Source organism: Loxodonta africana, chromosome 10 (genome assembly GCF_030014295.1).
Source record: "Loxodonta africana isolate mLoxAfr1 chromosome 10, mLoxAfr1.hap2, whole genome shotgun sequence".
NCBI classification, from domain to species: Eukaryota; Metazoa; Chordata; class Mammalia; order Proboscidea; family Elephantidae; genus Loxodonta; species Loxodonta africana.
The window spans coordinates 24,637,712-24,659,038 of NC_087351.1; the positions used below are offsets into that span (position 1 = coordinate 24,637,712).

Here is a 21,327-nt window from a genome sequence, read left to right on the forward strand (position 1 = left end):
CACTGTAAGGTGTCCTGATCCTTACTGGCCTTCTTTTATTCCAAATTGATGTTTCCTCATGCTTCTGGGTTTTCCTTTGTCTAGGTAACTCTTGCTACTCTTTCTCACTAAATTAACTTCTATTCATAATTTCAATCTTAACACAAATGTCATCTTTCAGACCAGAGCAGATAGCTCTGTTATGTGCTGTCATTGTTCTCATAGCATTTTGTTCTTTTCTTCACGTCACTTATCACCATTATAATCATCTAATTATGTGATTAGTTCCTTACTGCCTATCTTCACTAGTAGACAGCAAACTACATCAAGGCAGGGTGTGTGTTTTAGCCCAGAGTGTGACACAGTGATTGGTTCATAGGTGGTGTTAACGGTAGCTGCTCAATTATTTGTTAAATGAATAACGAATGCATTTCCTTTTCAGAAGGACTTTTGTGTCTGTTGGTGCAGATGTTTCTTTAATGTCAAAGTTTAAAGTGAAATGTCATCTGATTCTTTCCACAGCTCTAGTTCCTCTTTCTCTCTTTTTTTCTCCTTGTTGTCCCATTAGGGTAACACAGACGAGTCAATGAATAAGACAAATTATTCTGCTGTGTCTGAATTTGTGTTCCTGGGACTTTCTACCTCCAGGCCGATGCAGCATTTTCTACTTTCCTGCTCTACCCTTTTCTATATATTAATTATTCTCGGAAACGTCCTTGTTGTGTTTACAGTGATCTTTGACCTTCATTTACATTCCCCTATGTACATCCTACTAGCCAACCTCTCATTTATTGATTTGTGTCTTTCTACCTTAACGGTTCTTAAGATGATTTATGACCTGTACTCTGGGCAGAATTCAATATCATTCCAGGGGTGTGTCATCCAGATTTTTATCCTTCATGTCCTGGGTGGATCTGAGATGGTGCTGCTCATAGCCATGGCTTTTGACAGGTATGAGGCCATATGTAAGCCCCTCCACTACCTGACCATCAGGAGTCCACAGGTGTGCATTTGGCTTCTGGTTGGTGCTTGGATTATCGATGTCATTCATTCAGTGGCCCAGCTAGCTTTTGTTGTCCATTTGCATTTTTGTGAACATAGATAGCCTTTACTGTGATCTACCTCAATTTATCAAACTTGCCTGCACAGACACCCACACACTGGAGTTCATCGTTACTGCCAACAGTGGGTTTATTTCCATGGGAACCTTCTTCTTATTGATTTTCTCCTGCATCTTCATTCTGGTCACTGTATGGAAACACTCTTCAGGTGGCTTGTCCAAGGCCCTCTTTACTTTGTCAGCTCATATCACTGTGGTGGTTTTGTTCTTTGGACCATGCATTTTTGGCTACGTGTAGCCGTATCTCACAATGCCAGTGGATAAATTTCTTCCCATTTTTGACTTCATGATTACACCCATCCTGAATCCTGCCATCTGTACATTGAGGAACAAGGATATGAAGGTGGCAATGAGGAGACTAAGTAGCCAACTTCAGAAGAGCTCCCAGCTACCTAATGTGAACACAAGTTACTTTGTGCACCTTCAGACTATTTCAAGTGCCACAAATCCTTAAATAAGTATATAAAATTAGGAGCTTACCTGACAGATACTCAACGTGTTTGAGGTATAGACCATCTTATTGGATCAAGTATGCTAATCATTCTCAATTCAGCAGGGAAAATCTTAGATTGTTTTAGTCAAGCCAATAATGATTTATTAATGTAATTACATATTTGCTTATTTGTGAGCTAATTCCATGTACTTTAAGACTTTCAAATCCTGAAAGTGTACTTTTTTTATGAGTTATCTGTATTTTTAATAGTTCATAGATGACCTTGAGAAGTTTTCAAAAATCAGACACAGTACTATTGTCACAGAACCACTAGTGGATATTGATTTAAAAAAAAATAAAATAAAACCCAAACCCGTTGCTGCCGAGTCGATTCCAACTCATAGCGATCCCACAGGACAGAGTACAACTGCCCCCCAGGGTTTCCAAGGAGTACCTGGTGGATTTGAACTGCTGACATTTTGGTTAGTAGCCATAACACTTAACCACAGCACTTAACCACTATGCCACCAGGGTTTCCATGGATATTGACAGTTACCTCTATTCATGGACTGGAAAACTTTCTTATATAAAGAGATACAATATTTCTCTGAAATCAAGTAGCCTATGCTCCATGTTGATTTAATTTTTATACTCATTGCCTTTTACCTAAAGAAAAATGCTCTGAGCTGCTCACTGTAAAAGATAAATTATTGTAGGTTTAACTTTTTTTTTTTGTCTACAGTCACTATTTTATAGTGTTCAGAATAGGTTAGTGATTATGAAGTTATTTTGGAATATGGTGTTAACTACCTAAGATGTTTGGCAACTAGGCTATAGTCCCTTTAATATTTATGGTAAATTCATGAAAAAGCGTGGATTGTAACCTTGGATCTACGGACAGTATGGCCCCAGACATCAGAGCCCCCATTTGGATTAATTAAGAGGTAATGTGCTCATTCTTCTGAAGGCATTATGAAATATACAACTCCCCCACTATGGAAACCAAGGATATAAAAAATTCAACTCATATTTTGTGCTAAATTGAAAAAGTATGTGAAAAATAAGGATTTATAACCTGGAAGAAGGAAAAAGAAAGTGGAAAAGGGGATATAAGTAGAAGGACAAGAGAATATATAATAAGGGGAGATTGACATATAATAAGAGGAGAAAACAATGGGAGAACTTCAGAGACTGTATGTCTCATGGATTTGGTCTGTGGCTGTTGCTTTTGCTCTTGCTTGTCTCAATCCCAATTGACTCAAGCCCTCCATCAAATTGAAATAGATAGGGCAATGAAATATGTGTGTGTGTATATATATATGTATATATGGTGTATTTCGGAGCACTGGTGGAGCAGTGTTTAAGAGCTACAGCTGCTAACCAAAAGGTCGGCTGTTTGAATCCACCAGCTGCTCCTTGGAAACTTTGTGGGGCAGTTCTACCCTGTCCTACAGGGTCATTATGAGTTGGAATCAACCTGATGGCAATGGGTTTGGTTTTGGCTTGGGTTATTATTTCACAAAATTTAAAATTATGACTTAATGTTTATTACTTAACCAATCAATATTCTCTGACCTTGGATTCATATAAATGTTTATTTGATAAGTTCATGACTGTTGATATTATTATCCAAAACTTCACTGCCCAAATTATTTGTTGACAAGTTTTCTCTAGCAATCTGTATAACTCTTTTTTTCCTCAGGACATGAATTCTGAGACTTTAATATATGTTATATATAATAATAACTCATCTATGTAAGCTGTGAAACCGATAATTCATTTTTTTTCTTTTATAATCAGAAGGCTGAGCCTAATTCATTGTTCAACTTTAAGAGGACACTCCGGACCGGGTAGCTTTGGTCTACAATTATTTCTGGAATATACATTCTGTGATACAGTTTTTCTTCTTATGATTATTTTTTGCTTGATATTTGTGTTTGTAATGAATTCTTGTTGCTTCATTAAATATAAAAGGACAAGCATAAAACCAGTTTTCTACTTGAGAAATGTGCCATATTTTTGAGAAGAAAAGAAGGTTAAAGTTGTAAGCTAAAAAATTCTGAAAGAAAAAACAAATCCCTGAACTCTTTTAGGCTAAGAAGAAAGAGACTCATCAGAGTCACAAACAAAACCTGAAGGAACATAACTAAGGAGCAGGCACAAACCAGAGTGAATTGAGTCTTATAAAAACTATAATACCTCAAATCAGATCAGTACCTAATTGAATCCTGTTGATCACACCTTAATCTTCTATGCCAAAAAAGAAAGAGTAAATGGCTTCTGGAGAAATATATCAGGTCAGAGCTATATAATTCTTTTATATGCAAAGTCCAAGATAAAAAAATTAAGAGACAGAGTAAGAAGCAGGTATATGTGATCCTCAAATAAGAGGAGTATTTTAGAAGCAGTTCACCAATAAACGGATTACTGAAATTAGCAAAGAAAATAACCATTGTACATTTTTAAAAGATATTAAGAAGAAAAGTTTTAAAAAATGGAAGAAACATTGAGGAATTTCAGCAAGGAAATGTAATATCTGAGGAAAAGCCAAGTGACATTTTAGAACCGAAATTCAAATTCTGAAATTCAAACAGCCCTGAAAACTAAAGTTTTTTTCTGTGTGCGTGTATGTGTGCTTTATAATCACTACGGTGGCACAACCTCACCAGACAATTCATTTATCCCAGACTCTGATCTGAACTGATGCGAGGCTATTTATGTTTTTTATTTATTGCCTTCAAGTGTGAATATTGCAATTATTTAAACAGAAGCCATCTTCACATCAGGTGTTGCTGGCTCTAAGAACCCTGAATGCCAGGATTTAAAAGGTTAGGTTTCAGAATATTTAAGATAAATTTAGTAATAGCCAGTTGTCTTAGTTATCCAGTGCTGCTATAACAGAAATATCACAAGTGGATGGCTTTAACAAATGGAAGTTTATTTTCTCACAGTCTCGGAGGCTGGAAGTTCATTCAGGGTGCCAGCTTTAGGGGAGGACTTTCTCGCTCTGTTGGCTCTGGAGGAAGGTCGTTGTCATCAAAATTCTCCCACTCTAGGAGCTTCTTAGTGCAGGATTCCAGGTAAAAAGTTCAAAGGTCATGTGCTCCTGGCTCTACTTTGTTGGTGGTATGAGGTCTCCATGTCTCTCTGCTCACTTCTCTCTTTTATATCTCCAGAGATTGACTTAAGACATAACCTAATTTTGTAGATTGAATTCTGCTTCATTATCATCGCAAAGGCAGAATTTACAAAACATGGGAAAATCACATCAGATGACACAATGGTGGACAATCACACAATACTAGGAATCATTGCCTAGCAAATCTGACACACATTTTGGGGGGACACAATTTAGTTCATAACACTAGTTAAGAAGAATAATGTAGACAGTCAATGCATGATGGTTGAGAAAATAATCTGGATATTTGGTAGAAAATATTACAAATTTTAGCCACCAAAATGAAGATGGCATGTGGGGCTATATGTAGGAGTCTCTTAGAATTTGAAAGCCTGATATTGGCAAGCTTATAGGGTTGGACCTCCGTGTGTTGGAGAACCCTGAGGAGGTTCCAAGCATTTATCTAAACTCATCATCATGGCCTCTCTATCTGAAACAACATATGTATATATCCTGTGGGACAAATGAATCTTGTGTTTTAGTAATTAGTAAGGGGCAACACTGGAGGAGGGGTCAATATGTTCGATTGAGGGGCATATTAGGACAATTACTCTTTAACAATGAAAAGGGGGCGGTTATCTCAGTAGATCTTGCTCACCTATCCACAGGTTAAAATGGCAAGAGTGAGAAGTCTCAAAGATCTTGACCTAGACAGGCATTTATGTACCAAAGTCCACTGGATATGTAATCTGCCTGAGTTGGGTCTAATCAGGCAGGTGAAGGTGATTGCAAAGGTTTGGGGCACCTGGAATCATGGCAGAGTTGGGGGGTGAGAGCATTTCCTATTGTGTCATGGTGATGAGCTCACTTAACAGGGATTGTAATCCTTTCTCAACCAATACCAGATGTTGCCCCAGAAGATTCAGTCTCATCATAACTGAGGGATCATTTTGCTTATACAGGATCTGAACCTGCTACTCCTTAGACAATCTTTCAATTGTATATCATCATCATTCTGAGACACTGTTCGACATCCACAGGTGACTCTAGAGACACGGGGCTGCTTCTTGAACAGTGGACCACTCAGACTGTACAAAGGTGATGATAATAATTTGAATAAATGTTTGATGGGGCAGGCCACATAACCACAACAACATAAATTAAGTCATTATAGTTAAAACACATATAATGTCCTCCAAAAGCCTTAAAATTTGAACAATATATTGGATGTATGAGATGAAGAAAGAGGTGAATTGTAATTAGTAGCATGTGATAACATTAGTCTATTTATATATTACATATAAATATCTACACATTTATGTATATATATATGTTTACATATTTGAAATTGAGTTGTGAGCTTAAAAAAGTAAACATGTGTATATCATTGAGTTGTTGGTAAGTGACTGAATATATAGGTTGACATTCATGTCTAGTGCTACTTTAGCTCTATGGCTATGACATAACATAGTCTTTTTGGAATCTCTATTGAGTATTGAGAAGACAAAGTAATGTATTATAATAACATGTGCAAAGAGCTGGAGATGGAAAACCAAAAGGGAAGAACATGCTCAGTGTTTCTCAAACTGAAATAACTGAAGAAAAAATTCAAGCCTCGAGTTGCAATAGTGAAGGATTTCATGGGGGAAAATATTCAATGACGCAGGAAGCATCAAAAGCAGATGGAAGGAATACACAGAGGCATTATACCAAAAAGAATTAGTCGATATTCAACCATTTCAAGAAGTGGCATATGATCAGGAACTGATGGTACTGAAGGAAGAAGTCTAAGCTGCTCTGAAGGCATTGGTGAAAAACAAGGCTCCAGGAATTGATGGAATTTCAATTGAGATGTTTAAACAAACAGATGCACCGCTGGAGGTGCTTACTTGTCTATGCCAAGAAATATGGAAGACAGCTTCCTGGCCAACTGACTGGAAGAGATCCATATTTATGCCTATTCCCAAGAAAGGTGATCCAATTGAATGTGGAAATTATAGAACTCATGAATATCACACGCAAACTAAATTTTGCTGAAGATCATTCAAAAAAGGCTGCAGCAGTATATGACAGGGAACTGCCAGAAATTCAGGCTGGTTTCAGAAGAGGACGTGGAACCAGGGATATCATTGCTGATGTCAGATGGATCCTGGCTGAAAGCAGAGAATACCAGAAGGATGTTTACCTGTGTTTTATTGACTATGCAAAGGCACTCGACTGTGTGGATCGTAAAAATCTATGGATAACACTGAGAAATGGGAATTCCAGAACACTTAATTGTGCTCATGAGGAAACTTTACAGAGATCAAGAGGCAGTTGTTCGGACAGAACAAGGGATACTGATTGGTTTAAAGTCAGGAAAGGTGTGTGTCAGGGTTGTATTCTTTCACCATACCTATTTAATCTGTATGCTGAACAAATAATCCGAGAACCTGGACTATATGTAGAAGAATGGGCATCAGGATTGGAGGAAGTCTCCTTAACAACCTGTGTTATGCAGATGACACAACCTTGCTTGCTGAAAGTGAAGAGGACTTGAAGCACTTAGTAATGAAGATCAAAGACCACAGCCTTCAGTATGGATTGCACCTCAACATAAAGAAAACAAAAATCCTCACAACTGGACCAATGAGCAACATCATGATAAATGGAGAAAAGGTTGAAGTTGTCAAGGATTTCATTTTACTTGGATCCACAATGAACAACCATGGAAGCAGCAGTCAATAAATCAAAAGATGCATTGCATTGGGTAAATCTGCTGCAAAAGACCTCTTTAAAGTGTTGAAGAGCAAAGATGTCACCCTGAAGACTAAGGTGTGCCTGACCCAAGCCATGGTATTTTCAGTCACATAATATGCATGTGAAAGCTGGACGATGAATAAGGAAGACCGAAGAAGAGTTGATGCCTTTGAATTGTGGTGTTGGCGAAGAATATTGAATATACTGTGGACTGTCAAAAGAACGAACAAATCTGTCTCGGAAGAAGTGTGGCCAGAATGCTCCTTAGAGGCAAGGGTGGAGAGACTGCATCTTACATACTTTGAACATGTTGTCAGGAGGGATGAGTCCCTGGAGAAGGACATCATGCTTGGCAGAGTAGAGGGTCAGCAGAAAAGAGGAAGACCCTCAACGAGGTGGATTGACACAGTGGCTGCAACAATGAGCTCAAGCATAGCAACGATTGTAAGGATGGCGCAGGACCAGGCAGTGTTTCGTTCTGTTGTACATAGGGCCGCTATGAGTTGGTACCGACTTGACGGCACCTAACAACAACAACAACAATTGAGTGTTTTCTCTAGATCATTATTAGTTGGATGTATCCTATCTGTGTATGACCTCTCAAAATTATTTAACGTAGAATTTCCCATTAGTTCTTTGCATGGCTTCATGGACTTTCACCCTATGTATAATTCTAGGCATATAATTTGATAATAAAATCAGATTAAAACTTTTTAAGAAAAACATTTATTCCCAAAACTGACTTCAGATATTATAGAAAATACATAGGGAGGAGGGAATCAGGATTGAAAACCCCTCAACAATTTTCAATAAAGAGCAGCCCTCTTGCAAAGTCAAGACATTCCTGATATGTAGGGTGAGTCTGACCATTTAGAGAATGGTTGTGTGATATGTTGGCCTTAAAGGAGAACAAATGTCTGAGTATTACAAAATTATTATCTGCTGACTTCATTGACAACTCAGATTTCCAACTCTCAAAATTTTCATCTAGATTGTTGATCATTTTCCCTTACTACTACCTGTACTGCTACAACACTTCTCAGAATGACATTTGTCTGTTTTAATATTTGAGATGCAGACTTCACAATTTACATATACAAATTGTCTCTCCTTATACCAAAAGTCCTGTCTATGATTCTAGAATTAATTAATGCATGAATGTACTGTATACAGTGTTACATGTCATCACGTTTGGGGGACTAATAATTTGATACTTTTCTAGTCTGTTTCCCTAATTTAAAAAATCTTGAATTCCTACATAATTCATAGAATTAGTCATGCATGCTCTGACTCCTAATTCAGATATGTATTATTCTGTCGCTATAGTTATATGCAAAATAGAAGTATGTTAGGAGAAAGATTAAGAGTATACTTTGTAATATATTTAGTATGATTCCATTTATATTAAAAAAGATGTACAGACTTGTGGTTTCAGCTCCAACATGTAAAGAGCTTAGAAGTTTGTCACTGGCATTACTACAAAAAAAAAAAAAAAAAAAAGAACAAACTATTAATCAATGACTTTGCTTAGAAGCATAAGGAACTTGAAGTTCCAGGGCAAACCACTCCCTTGAAATATGGAGAGACAGATGAACACAGAAAATCTCAGCTGAGATGAGCTTACTTGAAGAAAATACAACTTGTTATGGATTGAGTTGTGTCCCCCCCCAAAAAAGTGTCAATTTGGCTAGGCCATAATTCCCACTATTGTGGGATAGTCGACCATTTTGTGATTTTCTACATGTTGTAAATCCTACCTCTATAATATTAATGAGGTTGGATTAGTGGCAGTTAGGTTAATACGCAGAACTCAATCTACAAGATTATGTTGTATCTTAAATCAATCTCTTTTGAGATAAAGAAAGAAGCCAGCAGAGAGACCTGGGGACTTCATATCACCAATAAAACAATACCAGGAGCAGGGCATGTCCTTTGGATCTGAGGTTCCTACTCTGAGAAGCTCCTTGACCTTCCCCCAGAGCCAACAGAGACAGAAAGCCTTTCCCTGGAGCTAGCACCCTGAATTTGGACTTCTGACCTCCTAGACTGTGAGAGAATAAATTTCTCTTTGTTAAAGCCAACTACTTGTGGTACTTCTGTTATAACAGCACTAGATAACTGAGACACCACTGGAGTCATAAACTGGTAGGAATACTTCAACGGAAATTTCGATGAATTATTGGAGGCTGAGTGTAGACTAGCTTGAGTGTGAAATCTCCTAGGGCCCAAAACTAGTGGTGTTTCCACACTTCTGTGGTAAGAAACAATTTTAATTCTCCTGGAACACAGATTTCTTAGGTCCGTGGAGGTTGGGGTAACCCACCGAGGCCATTACTCTTAGATATCCTTTTGACACTTCAGCCTTGAGGAAACCAGTTTCCTAAAGTCAGCTTTAAGTCAAACAATAGCTTTTTGCCTTTGGCATTGTGCTTTTTTGAAGAATTCAGTCAGTTTCAGGAAACAGAAACTCCAGGGCTGGACTGGGAGCTGTGTTTTAGGGTAAATTGATATTACCTAAACACTGTTTCCTGGCTCTTTTCTGTGGCAAGAAATGGGGTATAAGAATTTTTGGAATTTTTTGTTTTTTATCTTTAGAACATTTTTGAGCCCCTAGTGGAAATGTTATGCTGATTTGCAAATTGTATATTAAATAAACTTCTATCAATTTCTATTCTTTGGTTAATATGGTTTCTGTTTTAATAGTGAGTTTTACCAGGAACTCCATCAGATTCTCATGGTGAAGATCCCTGGAAGGAGGAAGGGAAAAATGATCATTTTGAGAGACACTCAGGACTTTTTCTATAACAAAAGCCTACTTTTCAGGGGGAACAACTTTACCAAGGCCTTATTCTACTTGGGGGAAGGACAGTCAGTCAACTCCAACCCCTTCTAGCCCTCCTGTCCCATGCAAGAAGAAAAAGAAAAACAAACAAACAAAAAGTTGAGAAATACTTCTAAAGGTCATATCTCAGGGACTGAAGCTCACTAAAGGAGTAAGACCTAATCATAAGATTTTAGAATGCTCTCCCTACCTACGTCTTACCACCAAGTTATTTGTGCCCCAGCAGGAAACCCTGGTGGCGTGGGGGTTAACAGCTACATCTGCTAACCAAAAAGGTCAGCAGTTTGAATCCACCAGGCACTCCTTGGAAACTCTATGGGACAGTTCTACTATGTTCTATAGGGTTGCTATGAGTCAGAATCGACTATGAGTCAGAATTGACTTGATGGCAATGGGTTTTGTGGTTTATAATATACCAGTGGATTACAACTGAAAGAGATGCAAGATACAGACTCCATCTAAGAAGGAGTTTTACTCGTGAAACTCAAACACAACAGGGGAGGTATTAAAAAAAAAAAAAAAAGACCCAGAAGAAACTGAAACCTCTGAATCAAAATCTGATACAACTGAAAGGAGACTTCAGTACCCATCTGTTTAGTAATTGATAGATAAATCAACCATCAAGAATATAGATGACCATTTCACACTATCAATCAACTTTATCTAGTTGACATTTATAGAATACTTCATCCAACAATAGCACAATACACATGCTTCTGAAACTCACATGGAACAGTCACCAAGATAGACTACATTCTGCCCCATAAAACACAGCTTAACAAATTTGAAAGAATAGAAGGCACACAAAGTATGTTTTCAGATCACAATGGAATTGAATTAGGAAGATAGCTAGAAAATCTGCAAATAATTGGAAATTAAACAACACACTTCAAAGTTACCCATAGGTTTGCACTGGAAATGGTTTGCTTTCAACTACTAACCTGAAGATTGATGGTTTGATACCACCAAGCCTCAGTGTGGAAGAAAGGCCTGAAGATCTGGTACAGAGCATAAGGGACACTTTGGAATAGCCCTACTTTGTTGTGTTTGGGGCTGCCATGTGTTCAAATCAACTTGATGGCTACGGGCTTGTTTGTTTTAATTTTCATTCATTGACTATTTACTTGATTTCTTTGATAGTTTTTAAATGCTTTTAAGATCATATTTTCTATTTTTAGTTGCACATTTGACCATTCTTTTTGGGTGAGCACGATTTTCAAAATCATACTTAACTTTGCATTGTCTTTGTGCCTGTTAGATTTTTAAATAACCAAGAAAATACTTCAACTACTTTTAAGCTCTCCTGATTAGAATTAACAAAGAATTTGACATAATATCTAGTAATTCAAAGAGACTAGTAGCAATTTGATGAACAACAATTAAGCTTGCATTTCTGTCTCAGTTAAAACATTGTGTTTACAAGGAATTCTTACCATAGCTTTGAATGCCCATATTTAAGGTATGCGAAGTTGGATTTGATATTTGTTTAAATTTCTTTTTTGAACAGTATCCTAGGCACTGAGTGTGTCTGGCATCACGGTTGTGAATTCTAGTCCCTGACCTGCTACCAACCTTAAGTGAGACACTTGCTACAGTTTCTATTAAGTAGAAAAACAAAAACAAACAGATAAAACATTGCTCTTTTACCTAATTATATTAGACATACAGTATATTTGTCACAGTGATTATCAAATTTTAAAGCTAGATAGACCTGTGAACCCCTATTAATGTGCTAGAACATGATATTAAAGGGAGGCAAAGTACTATAGCGGCTAGTTACATAGCCTTTGAAATCGGACAGGTCTGAGTTTGAATCTTGGCTCCCAAATCAGCAGTGTGACATTAGGCAAGTTACTTGTTTTATTTTAGGCTTCATTAAATTGAGATTGTATGTGGAGAGTTTCTTACATAAACTTTATCATGAATTTGCTTCAAGACAGAATTTTAAACTCTTGCTATTTCATGTGCTAGTCGACAGAAATTCATGGATATTAGTCTTAAAGTTATATGACTTAGAAAAAGCATATAACATTGTACGGAAATAATATTCTCCTTGAAGAGATTTCTCAGTTATGCTGTTTTACTCTGAAGCAAACTTCTCAAACACCTTTTCTCTTCAGGGCCATGGGACTCTGAGTGCCAGGGGACTCTAGGGCAGAATTCCCAAGGTGAATGGACAGAAGACTATTATTTCACTGATGTATCCAGTGACTACTGAGAGCTGATGTTAGTGCTGGAGAAGGTGAGTCTAACTGCTTCTAATTATGTCTGAATATTAACCACAGGGCAGCAGAATGCAGGGATCTTAAAAACTATATAGGCATGTTTGAAGATACTACCTTCTGATATCCACTTTTTTTGGTCAGCTTTTTTAATGGGGTAAGATAAAATTAACATTAGGAGCGTGCTGAAATGCCAGAATTATAAGGTTTGTCTGTTTTCCAATTAAAAAAATTTTATTGACTACATCTTGGGTGCTAAACATTATGGTGAAAAATAAGAATTCTTGTTTCAGATTCCATGGATTGGTCTATGTATCTGGATTGGACACAGATCCATGAGAAAATTTTTGTGTCTGGGTCATAGCATGTTTCAGGAAAGACTGGAATAACTGACTATTAAGTGCACTGTGGAACTCGCCTTGAATGTTTTGAAATCCCATTAAGTCCAGAGGTGTTTCTTTCCTCCACTTCCCACACTTCTGGTCAGATGAGTTCTGCAGGTTTTTGTTCAAGGGGATTTCATCAGGGTACTTCAGTCTCTACATCAGGCTTGCTATTATTATGTTGCCTTTGGAACTACAGGAAAACCTAAGTGAGACTCCAGAGATATTTGGATTTCATGCTTGGCAGATGAGCAGATATAGGGCTGGGAAGGAGCGAGAAAGAGTAATGTTCTATCAGTCATTTCAGGTTCAGCAAATGTTCCTGATGAAATTAAAAAAAAAAAATGCATTATGAGCTTGAGTCATTAGTGATAGGAATATATTTTTAGAGGAGTTAATTATACTTTAGTGCCTTATCAACCTCATTATCCGTGAGTAGAGAAAGGCATTTGAAGTTCGCGGTGTCAGTGGATGCAAAATGCTTAGAGCACTATCTATACTTTCACAGAGCGGCTGGTTTACAGAAAGGCATCAGAACTTGTCTGACGGGTCGCAAAAATCTTGTTGGAACAAGTCAGGGCCAGTGAAAATGGGATCAGTACGGGAATGGGGAGAAAACAGAAAGACCCTGATATCTGGCTTTTCAGTGACCCTGCCTCCTCACTTCCAGGGCCAGGCTTTGCCCCTTGTTTTATTCCTTCTTATTCTCACGGAATTACTGGGAGGAACAGACCCTTTGGTTCCTCTGGTTGAAAACATAAGAAAAAATGCAAGTTTATTATAGGATTTTCAGAGTTTGATTATATTATTTTTGCATGGGGTGCTTATTCAAACTGTTGAAAAACATTTATTTCATACTTATAACATATGAAGGGCATGAAGAAATACATTTTCCTATAATTGGGTATATCAGGAATTCTTTAGTGACAAAGAATGCATTAAAAAAGAATATCTTTGCAAAGACTTCTAAAATACACAAAAGAGTCAGGTAAAAATCCTTAAGAATATATCCGTTAATGACTTCAAAGTTTTCAGAGTCAGTGGCTAAAATAAATAAGCACACTACAAATTTTTCTTTATATAGTTTTCCAAGAGACTGTCTCAGTTGGAAGATAAAGGGAACACGAGTGGACAGGGACAGGTTACCCAAAAAGCAAGGTATATATGGGCTTACTTGTGTTTACTAATTGTGCACTATAGTAAACAATTTCACCTGTTTTTCACCACATAGAAAGACAGGTTGAAAAACAGGTGAAATTGTGCACTACGGATTAGTAAGCAAACACAATCAAGCCCGTGTGCACCTTGCTTACTGGCTAACCCACCACCTCCACTGTAGATACCTGCCATGAGTTAGGTTTAGAAATATTTATGGGAGTGGTTCATTGAAAAATATCATGTGATCTATTTCAATTAATTCATGCGTGTATTAAAAAGATAAATAATAGCAAAGAGAAGACATCGCAAGAAGTGGAGACCACAGTTTATAAATGCTTTCATAATCGTTTTGGTCATTTTGAACAATTCAAGATTAGTAGAGAAAAAAAGTGTTCAACATTTTGAAATAACTAGATGATAAACAATTTTCTATTTAATTTTTGACTATTTCGCCTTTTCTTTGAAAGAGGCAATTTTCACCTATAGAAATAGCCAACATTATATATAGTTTATCAAGAGAAGTGTGCACTGAGATAATTGTAGGTATCCATATAGAAGAACATGGAAGGTAAACCCATATCAAGTCAGACGTAGTTTGATAGATGAAGGAAAGAACACTGTATGTTCAAAATAACTGAGTAGCTCTTGATCACCACCAGGCCATTCTGTGCATTGCAACCAAGAGCCATATAGCTTCTGCTGCTGGCGCAGCTTCACTTCCTGCTTCATTGATTGAGAGTCAAAAGGCTAAGTAGAAGCAAGTAAGGTAGTTCTGAGCTGCAGTGAGGGGTGTTTTAAAGTGAAAGATGTGGAAAGCTCCCTGAACTGATTGAAGTCAGGGATGCATGAAAAAATAGGAATTAAACTTGTGGAGAAATCTGACACACAATGAAGTATACTCATTCCCAAGGAAAGTAATTGGGAAACATATTTATTAAGCAAATGGCCAATAGAGAATAGAGAACAGCCCTGGATAGTGAGGTGCCTGAAGGGAACATTGGCCCCAATCCCTGTGGATCCCAGCCTCTCAAAGACACGCGGTTTAGCCTGTGGAACCGGGGGTTGCGACAGGTGGGCACACTTGTTAGGTCTGCCTTCTTTCTAACTTACTGCTGTATGTTATTCTGCGGGAACTGCTATCACCTCTTTTTAATCAAAAGTAGTTAAATTAAGGTATTCATTTGTGCCTCAAATCTCAATTCTGGTTTCATGTTGTTCTTTGGTTGAATCTCCGTTATATTTCTTGGATCTACTCTTTTGGTCTTGGACAAAGTGGCAGGCTAATTGTGAGGGATTAACTCACTCTTCCAGATGCTCACACTTTTTGATTGACATTTTGTTTAGACATTTTATAGCTCCCCACTTGTTGCCTTTGAGCCGATTCTAATTTAGACCCTATCCAAAAAGTATATATATATATATATATATATATTTTTTTTTTTTTTTAATAAAAAAAAAACCCAAAAAACAAAACAAACAAACCCATAGCCATCAAGTAGACTCCAACTCATAGTGACCCTATAGGACAGAGTAGACCAGCACCGTAGGGTTTTCAAGGAGCACCTGGTGGACTTGAACTGCTGTCCTTTCGGTTAGCAGCTGTAGGTAGCCTTTAACCACTAAGCCACCAGGGTTTCCAGAGGTCCTATAGAAAATAAAACTACCCTATACAGTTTCCAAGGCTGTAATCTTTATGAAAGCACACTGCCATATCTTTCTCCTGCAGAGAGGCTTGGGTTCAAACCTCCAAACTTTTGGTTAGCAGCCAAGTGCATAACCACTGCACCATCAGGGCTCCTAGCCACTGTATGGACAGGGTCAAAAACATGTGGTAAAACAATATATACCAAGAGAATGCTAGCATCAGGTCATCCATCCATCCATCTATCCAACCATCCACCCATCCATCTATCCAAACATTCCTAAGTATTTATTGACTCCTTCGTACACACTGGAATTAATCTCTTTTATTTCCTTTGCCAACATATTAGAAAAAAAAGAATGAAAACAAAACAAAAAAGCTGGGATTAAAATTGAATTTTGTAATGATTGTGAAGTATGTGTCTTTAAATGAGTTTATCGCCATTTGTACTTTTTTTAATTCTGGGTTACTAGTTTGTGTACTTTTTCTTTGTTTACTTTTTCGTTGAAACTCATTTTGGAGTAGGAACACTAACATATATTTTAAGTATAAGCATTTACATTCCTACTTGATGACAATATTGCTTCTTTTTTACCCATTGAAGATTATCAATGAAAGATAATCGATATCTAATTAAGAAATTTTGAATGTTTGAAAAATAAAGAAGCAACAAAATCATCCATTTTTTTCATGATTTACACGAAGTTATTTGTCATGTGGATGCAAAATGCTTAGAGCACTATCTATACTTTCACAGAGCGGTTGGTTTGCAGAAAGGCAAACCAACTTTCTGCTATATTATCTTTTAGTCTCTAAAACAATTCTTTTTTTTCATTTTTGTGTAATTGTGACCATACTTAACGTACATTTTACAATTTAGAATATGCCTTTTTTAAACTCCTCCCAATGCCTGGTGAAAATATTCTTGATGAAAGCTGCTAATGGCGCGTGTAAGTCATATGTATTGTCATTCACTTCAGTGATTGCCCCATTCTCTCTTGCTCAATTCTCTCATTTTTTCCCCAGTTATTGACTATAATAAAATTCTCCATCCACTGTCCTTGTGGCGGGGCCTTCTCGCATCACTCTTGTAGTGCTTCCTTTTAGCTACAAACCCACTCCATGTCCGTAACCCTCAGGATGCCTACTTCTACCTGGCCCCTGGCTGCCTTCAAGGCTATTCTTGACTCTGTTGGGTCCCTGGTGTTCCCACCAGCTGGTGCTGCTCTCCTGCTGGGGCGGTGCAGGATTATGCCCAAGGTGGAGTTTGGGCATGGGATGGAGTAGCACAGGGAGTAGTGAAAACAGGAGAAAAAATGGTTGTTAGTGATATTGGGCCTGGACAAAACTAGGTGATGGTAATGCATATGGGGAAACAAGGGTATCTAATTCAGATGTGGAGCACAAGTCAACAGTGTTTGATTGCTAAAGGAGTGGGTGGATTAAAAAATCTTGTAAGGAAAAATAAATTAATAGATTGAACCCTGTAAAATTGATATTTGCCTATTTTTGACCTATTAAAATGGCAAATTTGTATGGTTTAAATATAAATACATATAAGCCCAGAGATAAACTACATGTTGCTTATATTTTACTCCTATTTTCTAGGTTTATTTTTAAAATGCATTTTCTATACATTTTCTTTTGTAGCCTGTTTTTTAAATTAAAAATTTATTTTGAACATTTTTCCATGGTATTGTTTTTCTATGTGTAAGTAAGGTTGAACGGCTTTCTCAATTGATGTAGCATGATTAATTTATTTCCTCATGGTTGGAGTTTAGTTTATTACCTATCTATAAAAAGTGATATAATATTTATCCCAACAGGTAAATATTTTAGCTCATCTGGTTTTCTTTACTTAAGAAAAATGTCTTGTAGTAGGATGTTTGGTCATGTGGCATTTTTGAATATTTGCTGTGTGTTTTAAAATTGTGTTCTGGAGAAGATGCATTAATTTGGACTCTGAATTGCAGGCAATGAGAATTTCTGTTTCCTCAGGGCCTCACCCATAATATTTTATTAGTTTATTTTAAACGTTGACAATTTTCTACAAATAATAACACAATATTCTTTTATTTATATTTATTCGCTTACTAGTGTGTTTGAGTGTTCTTCATATGCTTTTCGGCTATTTGGATTTTTTTACTTTGTCCATAGTCTTTGTGTTTTGTTCATTTTAATATTAGATTTTCAACATTATACTGAACAACATTTTCCTTTAAAAAAATGTATCTGGAAGGTATAAATTTTTTTATACTGAAGAGTGCCAGTTTTTACTGCATGTTTTGTGCATATGGAAGCATGCATAGAAAGTTTTTCTCATAAAAAGGACTATCTAAAAATAAGCCTAAAATTTCTTCCATTTCTGTCTGTTGTGTATATTTAAATATCCATTCAAAACTCATTTTTATTAAAGCTGTAAGGTCAGTAACTCATTTTACTTTTGCCAAGGAGAGTAAGTTGTGATATGCTGTCTTTATTTCTTCTACACCCTCTATTACCTTCTTCACTGTGTAGCTACTGTAAGCTTTTTAAGGCACAAATATTATTTATTTTACTGTTCAGCCCTAGTGGCTTTCTGTCACCTCTAAGATGTAGATCAAATTCTTAACACACACTAATAATGTTTTTCTTGTCCAAAGTCATACTGTTCTTCTATTTATTCCAAATTTTTCTGTTTCTTCATGCTTCTAGGTTTTCTCCATGCTGTTTCCTCTGCCTATGTTACTCTACATCCTCTTCCTCAATTAATTAACTTCTACTCATCGTTTAGATCTTAGCACAATCACAGTCTTCCAGACCAGGGCAGGTAACACTGTAATGAGCTCTCATTTTTTCATAGCACTTAGTTTTTCTTGTTCACATCACTTATCTCCTTTATACTCACCTAGTTACACGAAGTTATATGAATAGATATTTCATGTCTAGCTTCACCAGCAAACAGCAAAATACATGAAAGTATAGTCTGTGTTTCATCCCAGAAGGCGACACAGTACTTGGTTCATAGAAGGTATTCATGGTAGTTGCTCAATTAATATTCTTAAAAGAATAAACTAATGCATTTCTTGTTCAGAAACTGCCGTGATTGTTGGTGATATTTCTTTAATATCAACATTTAAAGCCAAATGGCATCTGGTTCTTTCAACAACTGTGGTTCATCCCTTTATAATATTTTTCTTTGTTCCTTTCAGGTAACACGGACAAATCAATGAATAAAACAAATTATCCTGTGGTGTCTGCATTTGTGTTCCTGGGACTTTCTACCTCTAGACCAACACAGCACTTCCTGGTTACCTACTCTATCATTTTAGATATATCAGTTGTTCTAGGGAACTTCCTTGTTGTGTTTCCAGTGACCTTTGAGCTTCATTTACATTCCCCATGTACTTCCTGTTAGTCAGTTTTTCATTCATTGATTTGTGTCTTTTAGGAAAGAACAGACAATGTCGATGTATGAAGCAAATTACTCTGAAGTGTCTGAATTTGTGTTCCTGGGACTTTCTACCTTTAGACCAATGCAGCATTTCCTTCTTACCTTCTCTACAGTGTTTTATGTGACAATTGTTCTGGGAAACCTCCTCGTCGTGTTTACAGTGATTTTTGACTCTCATTTGCATTCTCCTATGTACTTCCTGTTAGCCAACCTCTCATTTATTGATTTGTGCCTTTCTACCTTGACGGTTCCTAAGATGATCTCTGATCTGTGCTCTGGGCAGAATGCCATATCATTCCAGGGATGTGTCATCCAGATTTTTGTACTTCATGTTCTGGGTGGATCAGAGATGGTGCTGCTCATAGCCATGGCCTTGGACCGTTATGTGGCCATATGTAAACCCCTTCACTACCTGACCATCATGAGTCCACAGATGTGCATTTGGCTTTTGCTTGGCGCTTGGGTTATTGGTCTCATTCACTCAGTGGTCCAGTTAACTTTCATCAGACATTTGCATTTTTGTGGCCCTAATGAGATAGACAGCTTTTACTGTGATCTACCTCGGTTTATCAGACTTTCCTGCACAGATACCTACAACCTGGAGTTCATGGTTACTGCCAACAGTGGGTTCATTTCCATGGGAACCTTCTTCTTATTAATTTTCTCCTATATTTTCATTCTGGTCACTGTATGGAAACGTTCTTCAGGTGGTCTATCCAAGGCCCTCTCTACCTTGTCAGCTCATATCACTGTGGTGGTTTTGTTTTTCGGACCTTGGATATTTTTCTATGTGTAGCCACTTCCCACACTACCAGTAGATAAGTGTCTTTCCATTTTGGACTTTTTGATTACACCTATCTTGAATCCTGGCATCTACACATTGAGGAACAAGGACATGAAGATGGCAATGAAGAGACTAAGTAGTCAGTTCCCCAGTTTAAGAAAGATCTCGTAATGAAAGTACAAGTTACTTTGTGTGTTTCCAAACCACATCAAGTAACACAAATACTTAAACAATTATGCAAAGTTAGGAACTTACCTGACAGATAGTCCAAGTGTTTGATTTATAGACAATCTTATTGAATCAAGTGTGTTACTTGTTTAAATTCAGGAGGAAAATATCTCAGATTGTTTTCTCCAAAGTTAATAATTTATTTAATTACTTATTTTAATTGCTCATTTATTAGGCTATTTTTGTGTACTTTCATACTTTCAAGTACTGAAAACACACATTCTTTTTGTGTTGTCTATGTTTTTAATAGTCCACAGATGGCACTGGAAAGTTTTCAAAATATTCAGACCATAGTACTCTAGTCACATAACTAGTAGTGGTTTCTGTTATTCTCCTCTATTTATTGAAGTTGTCAAGAATTTCGTCTTACTTGAATCCACTATCTACACCTATAAGCAGTCAAGAAATCAAACAATGTATTGCCTCGGGCAAATATGCTGCAAAAGACATCTTTAAAGTGTTAAAAGATGTCATTTTGAGGACTAATGTTCACCTAACCTAAGTCATGGTGTTTTCAATCACCTCATATGCATGTGAAAGCTGGACAATGAATGAGGAAGACAGAAGAAGAATTGGTGCCTTTGAATTACGGCATTTGCAAAGAATATTGAATACACAATGGACTGTCGTGAGAACAAACAAATCTGTCTTGGAAGAACCACAGCCAAAATGCTCCTCAGAAGCAAGGATGGAAAGAGTTCATCTCATGTACTTTGGACATGTTATCAGGAGGGACCTGTCCCTAGAGAAGTACATCATGCTTGGTAAAGTATAAAGTCAGTGAAAAAGAGGAAGACCTTCAACCAGATGGATTGACACAGTGGGTCCAACAATGGGCTTAAACATGGCAATGAATGCGATGACAGTGCAGGACCAGGCAGAGTTTTGTTCCGTTGTACACAGCATTGGTATGGGTCGGAATCCACTCGATAGCACTAACAACATGAACAACTTAGATTGGAAAGCTTTCTCATATAAAAAGATAAATTAACTTCCATCACATTTATTCCTCTGAAACAAAGTAACCTATGCTCCATACTGACTTAAGTTTTATGTTCATTGCCTTCTTACTTAGTCCGAAAAATGCTCTTAATTACTCATTGTAAAAGACAAACTATTCTAGGCTTAACTGTTTTTTTTTAATTTGAATTCATTATTTTATTATATTCAGAATAGATTTTGGTTAGTAAGCTACACCGTGTTTCACATTAACTCTATTTAGGAAGTTTTTTGGCAATTGGGTTAC

At 37.0% G+C, this 21,327-nt stretch overlaps 1 protein-coding gene and 1 pseudogene across 1 annotated transcript; both read left to right on the top strand.

Annotated features, from left to right (window-relative positions):
• Nucleotides 1-314: 314 nt before the first annotated feature.
• LOC100656049 (olfactory receptor 4F15-like) lies at nt 315-1,654 on the top strand (annotated as a pseudogene).
• A 15,145-nt stretch (nt 1,655-16,799) lies between these two features.
• LOC100655484 (olfactory receptor 4F15-like) lies at nt 16,800-20,424 on the top strand. The gene has a single exon (XM_023558785.2). It carries the CDS (start codon nt 19,080-19,082, stop codon nt 19,863-19,865), a length of 786 nt encoding a protein of 261 aa, XP_023414553.2. The 5' UTR covers nt 16,800-19,079; the 3' UTR covers nt 19,866-20,424.
• The last annotated feature ends 903 nt before the right edge of the window (nt 20,425-21,327 follow it).